Here is a 12,118-nt window from a genome sequence, read left to right as displayed (position 1 = left end):
CATACGTACATGTCCTTTCTCCACTGTTTGTACTGTGAAGGTATGAAGGTAACTGCGTGCGTTAGCAGATCATGCTGAAAAGTGCATTAGAGCAGAAGGTGTTTGTGTTCTCTCTCTCTCCCTCTCTCTCTCTCTCTCTGTCTCTCTCTCTCTCACATGGCTTCAACATGCATTCTTTTGTACTCTCTGTCCCGTCCTTGATGCACTGAGGAGTGAAGATGACTGGCTTGTCCTTTTCATCCTATGGACACAAATACATGTTAAAATATAAAAATGAGTATGAGGGAGCTTGTGAGTGCGATCTGGACCTAACCTGTGGTCTTATGTAATCACTGCGGGCATGACTTGTAAATTTTATTTATTGCTTATTAGCTGCTAATTGTTTTTGCTTGTTCAGTGTTGAAGTGTGGTGTGATTTCTATGTTGCAGAGCAGGTGGCCAGATATCAGTGTTGTTACCCACTCAGCAAATCCCACTAAATCTCTCTCTCTCTCACACACACACACACACACACACACACACACACACACACACACACACACACACACACACACACACACAAACACACACACACTGTCCCATGCTCCCTTCTCTCAGTAAACATCAACTTTCCCAGCAAAAAAGGTATCTTTCTTTGGATGTACCCCAGATGATGGTAAGCACTTATGTTTTGCTGACTTGGATGGAAAGGTGTTTCTGTCACTAATACTAGTTGTTTTATGTTATTGTTGGACATGAGCACATGCTCTTAATGTTATCTGATTAATCATTGAATCATTCAAGAAGTTACGCAGTCATTTTTTGGTGTGTTGTGGTACATTGTGTTGGTTTTGTGGCAGGGTTGTACAGTGGCTTGCTGTTTTAAAGCCCCAGCATCCCTGGTTACATCCTGAGATCATATTACTGTCTGAGTTTCTCACATGCTCCTCATGTCCATGTCATTTTCTTTTCCTCCCAACATGCAGATGGTGTGGCTATGCTGAATTGCCAGCAGTTGTGTGTGAAAGTGTGTATGCGTATGTTACAGTTTTCACCTTTGCCTCATGGCTCCTACAGCAAATGTTCCCTTGTGTTTACTTTGAGACTATGGCTAGGATAAATCGTTTATGAATGAATAATTTAATACGATAGGCTAGAATAGAATGAAGGATGTTAATATCATCTCCTGGTACAAGTGACTGAAAGTGCAGTGCAGTTGTGAGGGCTCTGATTGCAGCAGAAGTTTTGCCACACTTATATAATGTGTGTACTGTACACATGAAGGTGTCTTCTCCGTGATGTGGTCCAACAATACAACCCTTATGTTTACGGTGAAATTAGCGTCTTCTCAATTGTCTAACCGGTCAACTTCAGTTCAATTGATTTCAGTTCTGTTCCTGTAACATTTTATAATTTAGACATTTTCACAAAACTGTTTTATAGTAATATATACATCGTAACAGAATAAATGATCCAAAATGGGCAAGTCAAATGTGACAGTGAGAAAAGGCTACCTGAGATGATAAGAGGAACCAGATTTAAAACAGAAGCCATCCTCAACTGAGTGACAATGGAGTGTATGAATATAGATCATTCCTATATGGTGAAAAGGTGCAAAAGGAACTTGTAAGCTTATCAACAGTATATGTATATCAGCATTGGAATTATTTCTGAATTTATTCTAGTTTTAACATGAAGTCTTGTTGAAGGTATTATTAACTGTTTACTAATGGAGACTCGAGTGCAACACTGTTCATAGTGATTACAGTCCTAAAGGCTTTTTTTTGCAATTTTAGTCCTAAGCCATCTGAGCAATATTGTTCGCAGTAATTGCAGTCCTCTGTCATCTTTATGGTTTCTCTGTGGAACCAGAATTCAGATGATGAGAAGCCTGGTCAGATGTAGGGCATCAGGATAAATCACAAGACAAGTCCGGAGAGCAGAAGGTGTCAGGATCACTGGTGTCTCATGAGTAGCATTTGTAGCTCAACAGAGAGAGAAACAGTAAAAGAGAGACACAGATTAGGAGGCATGTGCATTGTCATCTAATAACATAAAGACATTGTACATTGTGTACAGAGTACAAGCATGGACTGAGGCAAGACTAGGACTAGGACTGTGTGATTAAATTGCTGCAAAAAGTGCTAAGAGATTGTATTTCACAAGGCAGACAGTTCAGGACTGCTTCTCTAAAATTGTTGCAGTAAATATGTGCACATTTTATATCAGAATCAGCATCACCTTTATTGCTGTGGGTTTTACATGTTTACATTTATAAGCAATTTGTCACACACGCACACACACTTTATATAATAAATGTATACTCAGACGTACCTTTGATGTAATATGAGGGTGGATAATCAGTATCAGTCAGTACAGTATGTTTATTGTACAGTGTATCATTCACTCAGGATTTGTTCTCCCACTGACCTCACCAGCTCACACACTGTAAACATGTGATGGTGATTACAGCATCGTTGTCTAACTATCTAACTATCGTTGTCTGTTCCCTTAAACACTACTGACTGAACACACACACACACACACACACACACACACACACACACACACACACACACACACACACACACACACACACACACACACACATTGCTGATATGGAGAGTACCAGCTTCTAACTTTGCTTTTTTTTTTTTTTTTTATAAATCTGTCCAGTCTTCTCCCTCCTGCTATTAGTTATAAGTATAGCGTACCTGTCACAGAGCCGAAGAGAACAACATCTGCAAATCATGAGTCATAAACAGAAAATTCATTATATTCATATGTTATTTATATTAATATCAAATTTGGCATTAACCTTTATGCGAGTACATTTGTACATGAAATGTAAAGTGACAAGGAATTTCATATTTTAACAGATCAACGTTTTCTTTCATTCGTTCATTTGTTTGTTCATGCATTTGTTTATTTGTGCGTTTGTTCGTGCGTTTGTTAGTTAGATTGTTCAGTCAGTCATCTTTAGTAATCTATTTATTTATTTTGCTCTGGTGGATCTGTAGACAGTTAATTCACATCAGATGCTGCCACAATTCACACTTATTTACATCAGAGGGAGAATATACAGAACTGAACCCAGACAGCAACCTGATCCCCGAAATGATCTGAGAAACAGAATGAAACAGAAACACTACACACATAGTGAGTGAAAGATTGCTGCTGAAAAGCTGGTGTTAGACTGAAGGACTTTTCAAGGTGTGTTCAAAAGTTTAAGAAAGATATAATTCATCTTTTTTCTCTTTTTCTCCTTCTGTCTCTTTGTCTCTGACATACTGAAGCTCTAATTACACAGTAAATAGTAAATGATTATCACAGTGGCACAGAACGTCACTGGCAACTGAGAGTGAGTAGCATGACTAATACCAGAACAATACACACTGATTAGTTATATACACTCTCTTACTCTCTCTGTGCTGCCGTTAGACAAGTGTGAACTGGAAGAATATTAAATACAGCACATTACCCATTTTCTGTGAAGGTGATTGTTCATTGTGTGTGTGTGTGTGTGTGTGTGTGTGTGTGTGTGTGTGTGTGTGTGTGTGTGTGTGTGTGTGTGTGTGAGTGTGTGTGTGTGTGTGTTTGTGTGTGTGCGTGTGTGAGCGTGTGTGTGAGTGCATGTGTGCGTGCGTGCGTGCAAGGGTTAATAACATTAGAGAAAGTGAAGGAACAAAGTGCTACAAAATGAGAGGAACTGAACTTGAACAGATTTGATTTTTAAATCTAAAGTTTACTAAAGAGGCGCAGTGCATTTCACAGCTCTAAGTAATCTGTTCTAACTAAATAAATCATGCTGACTCACAGCTAGTACTTCTAGCTGAATCATAGTCTTAACTTTGACTTACGCACATTTTTTGTTGTGTTTATTAATATCTCATTGTGCATGGGTATCATATTTTTGAGCAGCAGTAGCTGAGTTTGCATGTCTCTGGCCTACCGATCAGAACGTTAAGAGTTAAAATCCTTCCACTGTAGCACCCTTAAGCATCGGCTCATAACTCACATCTGTTTGCACTGCAGCCACTTCGCACTAGTAAGCCACTTCAAATAAAAGCGTCTTAATCAGTATATTTGTATTTAGCTTAAATCATGGCTTGTATCTTGGTGGTCTTTTCTGTGATCCTTGAGGTTTTGTTGTTCTGTGATCACAGGATGTAGATGATGAGCTAATATGCTTGTGCAAAAAAGCGCAATAGCCAGATATAACACTCACTGTGTGTGTGTGTGTGTGTGTGTGTGTGTGTGTGTGTGTGTGTGTGTGTGTGTGTGTGTGTGTATTTTTGCTAGATTTCTGTGTTTCTCAATAAAAACCTACATTTGCACATGAAATTGCTTCCTGACTGATACACTTATGTCACAGGCGATGTTTAAGGAGTGTGTTTGCATGCTGGTTGACTGCAAAGTATAAAGAGATTAATTGTATACAGTATATGCATGTGTTAAAAGTGTGTGAATGTATTTGTGTACATGTGTGGATCTGTGTATGAGTGCTGAGGTTAAATTTAGCTGCATGTTGGCCCTCCCTCCTCTCTCTTTGGGCTTTGCTGAAATTCCAGCCTGACCTTCTCCTCAGAGAGGGCTCGCTGCTATCACACATGGCTGGGAGGATTCACACAGGAAAGTTGTTTTCCCTTCAACTTACCTTTACCCAGCAGGCAAGAGTCTTTTTTATCTATTGCACCACTGGACTTTTCCCACACTTTCAAGCTGGTGTGAGCCTCCATATGAAAGCAAAATGACCACACACATGACAATGGACTACTAGGGTCACTTTTACGGAAGTTACTGGAAAAGATATTGCCGGAGATGATATGGAGGTAGTCGGCTAGACTTTTTTGGGATTATTGGAACAGGTACAGTATGGAGGTGACACCAGTGCGTTGGAGTCGGACCAGCTTTATCAACTTCATTAAGGGTTTGGGTAGGTGCTACTGCTTGGACAGCATATTAATTCTGTATATTTAATATTTATGTGTTTGTTCATGTGTCCGCTGAGGAAAATTGTTGATTGGTAGTGAGCGTGTTTGTGTTTTTTTTAGCCTCTGTTGAGGGAGGATACATTCTGGACATACTTTGTTACATTGCCCAAAAGATAAATCAGGCAAAAAATTTCACAATATCGTCCCAGCTGCACCCTGCACTTCCTGTCTTCCTCTTCTGGGCATCCACCCATCAGTACACTCCCCTCTCTTTCCTTTAAGCTCATTAGTGGAAAATAAAGGCACCAGTTAACCAGTTAGAGTTAAGGCACCAATCTCGAGCTGTCAAAACACAACAAGTTCTGAGTGCAACTTAAATATAGCCATCGTGCTAATTAAACATGAATGAATGCAGATTTCCTTAGGACATCTGTAACTAATGTAGTAAAAAGCAGTTTTGATAAATGTTATTATTTCTGACCATTTCCGCTTAAAAGCAACTGACTCATAAGAAATTTCAGCCATATTCACCGGAGCTGTTTTCATCTGCCAAAAGCCTGTCACTTTGTTTACAAGGCAAGCAGTTAGTTATGCGTCATAAATTCTGACTTAGAGACCAGTCTTGTCTCTCGTCAACATGTGTAAGAGATCAATACTTCACTTGATGACCTCATAATGAACTACCATGCCGTTCCCTTGAGCAACAGATTAAGCATTCAGGCTCATTCACTTTTGATTCACTAGTGAGCCGTTGATTTTGAAACAGAAATCAAATACAATATATATAAATGTATACATACATTAAAATTGTACGTTATTCTGCTCACACTGCTATATTTAATAGCTATAATTATTCCATATTACAATATATTACTTTGTTTAATTATCGATGAAGATTGATTTGATTGATTTCATGTCTGTTAATTAGATGTAGCTTGCTGAACATTTTAAATGCGATACTGTGCTGTATATTTAGAGAGACTGTATATTTAAGAATTAGTTGCTATTTGTCTAATAGTTAAAGACTTTACACAATGATCGAATGTAGAAAGTTACTGGAAATCCTGCTTTTTATTTCATTCTTATACAAAATATCATATTAATAACAGTCATTTTGTCCCATAGAAACTATTTTCTAAATAAATGACATGAATATTCCTCACAGTGCTAGATAGAGAGAGTTATTTATTGATTATTCCATCGATTTATGGGGTAATCGGATAATGGGCACCTTTTTTTTATTTAAGAGGAATACTAAATATAAAAATGTATTTGTTTACATTATAGAAAAAATTGACATATTTATTGCTGATATTTTATACATTAATAATTGTGAAAACTTAAACCATTTAGTGGAATTAATTGCCATTACATTCTCTGGTTTAATGGCAAATTTGGCAATAAAGTGTTCAAGTCATGCTGCAATATTTGCAGCTGTGTGTCTCCCTTCAAGGGGCCTCGTGGTCAGGCTGTGGGACTCTGACACTGTTTGTGTGTGTGTGTGTGTGTGTGTGTGTGTGTGTGTGTGTGTGTGTGTGTGTGTGTGTGTGTGTGTGTGTGTGTGTGTTTGTGACATAGAGAGTGAGACTGTGAACATGAATGATACTTAGGCTTTCACAATGATATATTTTATAATGATTTAGGCTTAATGTGAACACTAATGTTATCTTGTGTTTTCGGATGAAGCATGTTGAAGCATCGGACTTGTATTGTTGTGGTTCGCCAGTTCAATCTTACAGAAAACACATTGTACGGAGTTTTAGTCTGAAATGATCACAAACTTTGGAAACATTCCTCCATTTTTCATTTTGAAGCATCTGTGTTTACATCGCATGTCCAGTTTAGCAGGTTGTGCATCAGTAATAATGGTATGTGGGGAAACACAGTGCTCTGTGTTTAGTTACAGTAAATGAACTAAATGATTTTTTTGTATTATAATTGCACGCATTACTCGAGGAATCGTTTCAGCCCTAGCTTATATAGAATTGATAGTATTTCATTTGGAATATGAGGATTGGTCTAAGTCTCGTGCTCTGTGCAGTGGCCAGGACACATTCATTTAAGATCACACTTACATCACATGATCATCACTAAAATATAAAAACACCAGCTGCTCCAGTGATCACTGTTAACGCCAGAAAATTCTTCTTTAATTTGTATTTCAGACAGGAGTCTAATTCAGTTATATAATTCAGGCAGATACATAAACAGTATTCAGAGAGAATGTGACCTGAAGTATACAACAAACAAGATGACTAACTGAGCATTATGACAACTTAACATGCTCCTGAGTAGAAAAATAATGCAGGCCAATTGTTCACCATATCAAATCATGAATTCATTGTGTTTAGACTTTGTGCTAACTATGATTTTAAAAAGGTGTGTGTTCTTCAGCATACAGTAGTCAATGATATGTTTAAAAATGAAATTGATAGGGGAAAAAGTATTTTGGCACCACATTTTACCAACATTGTTTTTTATTGTGAAACTGTTGTTTGCAACTAAAATGTCTAAGGTAAGAAGTAATCTGCTATTTGCAGCTTTGTGGCCCATTTCGTTTTTTTAAATCATTTTCAGTTTCCCGAGGGTCCCAGTGTATACGTGCAATTTCAAAATCCTCCATAACTTTTCATTAGGATTCAGGTCAGAAGATTGATTAGGCCATGCGAGGCCTTCTATAATTAGTTTCTATGTCATTTTATGTCATTGTCTTGTTGAAAGGCCTGTCTTGTCTTCTCCGCAGATTCAGTTTCTTGCCAAATAAGATTAAATTCTTCTTTGAGAAATATTGGTACCTCATGCTGTTCGTGTTTACGTTGATGATATGCTGTAATGCCCCAGAGCTGCTTACAGAGAACAAGCCCCGTGTCATTCCTACCTCTGTACTCTACTCTGGGTATGGTGTTCTTAGGATCATACACACAACTCTTTATTCTCTAAAACAGACAAGCTGAAGTACTGCTAAACTTCTGTTTTGGTTTTGTCTGGCCAGACTATAATGTCCCTAATTTGTCTAAATGATTTTAGATGTGTGTCCTGTAGAAGGCTGAGAAGGCTGCAATTGCAGTTAGCTGTCTTTAATGAGAGACAAGCAGACAAATCCAAAATGAGAGACAAGTTCAGGGTCAACAAACAGGCTTAGCTTCACACGATCAGCAAACAGGATAAACTAGGCAGACACTGAGCACAAAAATCAGGAAACAAGTCAGGGTCAAACTAGATCTGAGATAACAGACAAACAGGCTTGGTAACGTCAGGTGCATGTGACAAACTCAGAGTATACCTCACAAAGTCTGTGTGAGAGAAAGTCTCCTTGTAACATGTTGGTGTGAGTGTGTATGAGATTGTAAACAGCTGTTTGTGTGTTTTTTGAAATTGAGTTTTCTGACAATGTGCTTCTCTATGATTATTTATTTATATTACAGATGAACATGGTGCACTTCACTGCATATTGTTATTGTTTGTGCATCTGTTGTTCCAGCAGCTTTCAGTTTATCGGATTAAGTGACTTCACACTTTACCTTCCTTATCATTAGTATGAGAGAACATTGTAATTTTTGCATGGTGCACACTTGTCCTGGGGGAATTTGACTTTTCCACCTGTATATTATTGAACCAGTTGGACTGACAGGGATGTTTACAGTTACGAATAATTAAAGTGATAGTTTCTAACTCATGTGTATTTGTGTTGTTGACAGCATCCCCTTTAGGTAAGCCCCCTTTACCACAAGTAAGCACCAGTCAGGGTGAGAGAAAAGGGCTGCCTGCCATCATGCCCCTCACCGTGGACCCCGAGAGCAAACCAGGCGAATATGTGCTCAAGAGCCTCTTCGCCAACTTCACCCTGCTGTCAGAGCGCAAGATACGCATCATCATGGCGGAGCCACTGGTAAATAATATCCAAATCCTTTTTTTTCTCTTTTCATTTCACCCATGGATATATTTGGTACTCTGATGATGTCCCTGGAGTCTAAACATAATCTCTTGCACAAGTTAACCTGATACGTAAATGAATATGTGTATGGACATGTTTATATTATACATTAATGCTTATTCAAAGTTATATGTGTCTATTTCATGCATTTGATCTGCAAAGCTGGCAAATGTTTATTAGAATTTATATCTGAATAGTCAAATATTCTGCCTTTATTTTCAGTTAATATTAGATAACAGTGGTTAAATAATAAGTGGCATACAACATTTAAAGTCTGTATTTTGCTCACATAGGCAGAGCAACATTTTGACAGCGTTGTGATATGGAAACTGATTATTCTTCACTAACAGCATGTTTTATTTATTCATATTCCCCAGCAGTATTTTTTATTTAGTAAGGCCATCCTTAAAAATATTTTGGTTTGCAGTAACAGTAAAAAAAAAAAAAAAAAAAGGGGTCGGTAGGTAGGTGTATATATTTTTTTTCAAGATTCAATGTAAAAAAAAAAGTACAATTTTGGTGATGGTGATTACGTAGGTATGACTTTAAACAAATTAGCATATCGTGACGTCACTGACTGGGTCTTCAACCCGTGCCTTCGGGCGCATCATTGCAAACCTTATTTTGATCCTGGGCAGTTTTTCCAGAACTTCGTGCCAAGTTAAAGCGGTGTCGAGCTGTTTTAATGAATTTTTTAGATGTATTATGGTGCCCGAACCCGTTAATATTATTTTATTGCTTTTGTGTTAGTTGTTTGAAGAGTAAAAAAAAAAAAAAGGTCGGTCTTAATGCAAATTTACAACCGGCAAGTCGGTCGGACTTAAAGCAAAAAAAAAAAACTGAGTCGGTCCTAAATTGACAGGGTCGGTCGGGTTACGGCAAAAAATAATATTTTTAAGGATGGCCTAATTAAAATAATATTATAATATTTTAGTGTGGAACATCCCTGTGAAAGACGTTGCTATAGAAATGCTAATGTAAAACATATTAGAAGTGCATTCATATAATCCTTTGCTTTGCCTTCCATTCAAAAACAAATGATAAGAATTCAGTTAAAGCCTTCAGATCAATCAGATATAGGAATTCAACAGCACTGTGGTACAATGATGTACATTTCCAATTATGTATTATATATTATGAATATATTGGTGTAATCATTGATTAACAAGTGGTGAAATTGAATGGAGCAAATGAGAAAATGAATATTGTCAACTAGGAAATTGCTCGACTGATAATTGCTATTCTTTGTCAACATATCAATTTTCTTTCAAATTTTTTCCGTTGAGACGCTTCTAGATGAATGAACTTCTATAGAGGGTATAAGAGGCTCTTTGTTTATAAAGCTCTTTAATTGTTTTCTTTATTTAGATTTTTTTTTATGTGTAGTCTGGAAAAACAGGTAGTGCATGTGAGATGACTGGGAAAGCTTTTCTGTAACTGACACTCTCCAAACCCTTTCACTAAAACACAGACACGTGCGCTGAGGACGAGGTGTGAACCTGGCATCAAGTTACTTGTGAATACTTGGCATATATACACAATTATGTGAAAGAAAAAAATTGTTATTGGTTTAAAAGCATATTTGAGAGTCGTTGATAACCTGCAAGCATATCATCAGTGACAGGATAGGCATGACCTGTAATATACATCACAAGAAGCTGTGCTTTTATACACTGAGCTGCTGCTTCGTTGCATCATTGTTAATGTAGCTTAGACTGTTTTTTTTACCTTCTAACATAGTTCTTAATACTGTTCGATGTCAGTACTCTCTATAATATCGCTGTACTTCTCTGTACTGAATGTATACTGTGATGGTTTACTTAGTCTTTAAGTCTAAAATACAAAGTTGTTTATACAAATACATGTTTTTAACGTGACTTTTGTATGTAAGTCCAGCATGTAACAGAGCTGCAGATAATTGCTTACAGTATGTTTCTTAGACCTTAGGGGTTGGGGAAGAGGGAAGGGGTATGTATTAAAGGGTAGTTATTAAGGCCCATGAAAGAAGTTTAAACTAAAAGAAATGTAACTCAGTTCATTCATATTGCATACCACAGAACACACCAGAAACTGCCAGCGTTCTCTCACTGCTGTTATACATGACTTTCGTGACTGCTGAAAGTCCTAATAGGGTTTTGTTAACATTTTCTTTCTCTAAACAACAAGAAGAGCATAGGTGTTAGTAGTCTTGTCCTGTCCTGCTCAAAAACTACATTTCATTGTTTGTGTTCAAGCTTTTCTCATCGGGCTCCTAATGCTGAATGAATATTCAAATGCCATGCAGAAAAACCTATAATAATAATTGTGATAGTTGCCATGATGACATGCTTTTGTAGTGAAATGTAAATATTGATTTTACAGATGTGATCGATCTAATTTTAACAGCAATGGTGTGATGTATAAATGTCTTATGGGCCCTTTATAAAGTCACATTTTGCAAAGAGTTTCACACTGGGGTATAAACTGAGACACACTGCTGTTTCTTCTTTCTCACAGTTAAAAGACTTTATAATGTCATCATTTAAATAAGGTCTCTTAAGGTTTATTTATTATATAAATACTAGTGCTGGGTAACGTGATATTTTAATCGAGATTAATTGCATGATTTTTCTGTGATCAATCGCGATTAATCGCAGCATGCGCAAAATTCAATAATGAAATCAAAAGTAGTGTATTGCATAATTTTATTCTTTCAAAGTACTGCTGTATGAACAAAAGTGCAATAACATTTGTTTTGTCAAAACTAAACAAATAAAGTGCTTTTTTACAGCAGTTAAAAGTTAGTAGCAGTTAACACTTCTTGTAAATCTTAACTTAAACATTAATGTAATCAAATTAAATATAACATATAACGTATAAATAAAACATTAAAACATTAACGCATTATATGTTTTAATAAATAAAAATAAAAAAATAAAAATATGTCCAGAACCTCGATCATAACATTATAACTGGCCCCTTCAGAGCAATTTAAGTGATACTTCAGACTCGAAGTACTCGGATGATAAGACAATTTAGCTTTGCAGTAGTTACAAATAGCTTTATTTCTATCAACTCCACCGTGTGGAAGAGGTTTAAAATAAAAATGTCTATTTAAGATTTCGGTACCTTTTTCCATTTTTCTGTTGGCACCAGATATTTTCTGTTTCGCGCTGTAGCTCTCTTAGGCACATAACAAATGATTTCATTGGTTGAGACGCGTGATGACGCTCATCCCAAGCAGCCAGTAGCCTACTGATAAACATCCCACCCCTCCTGTGACCCATGGTTT

General features: G+C 37.0%; 1 protein-coding gene across 16 annotated transcripts in view; it reads left to right on the top strand.

Annotated features, from left to right (window-relative positions):
* The window catches only part of fryb (furry homolog b (Drosophila)), a 63,951-nt gene that overhangs the window by 11,331 nt on the left and 40,502 nt on the right, over nucleotides 1-12,118 (top strand). For 15 of the 16 annotated variants that reach the window (XM_027138750.2, XM_027138765.2, XM_027138733.2 and 12 more), the window contains one exon: nucleotides 8,612-8,802. In XM_027138750.2, the coding sequence (XP_026994551.1) occupies nucleotides 8,686-8,802 (117 nt within the window). In that variant the 5' untranslated portion in view covers nucleotides 8,612-8,685. Of the gene's footprint in view, nucleotides 1-4,561; nucleotides 4,916-8,611; nucleotides 8,803-12,118 lie in introns of those variants that run through there. The other variant, XM_027138742.2, reaches the window with a different exon arrangement.

The sequence above is a fragment of the Tachysurus fulvidraco genome, chromosome 20 (assembly GCF_022655615.1).
Source record: "Tachysurus fulvidraco isolate hzauxx_2018 chromosome 20, HZAU_PFXX_2.0, whole genome shotgun sequence".
NCBI lineage: Eukaryota > Metazoa > Chordata > Actinopteri > Siluriformes > Bagridae > Tachysurus > Tachysurus fulvidraco.
The sequence above is the reverse complement of the archived record's forward strand: the minus strand, read 5'-3'. Positions and strand labels throughout refer to the sequence as shown.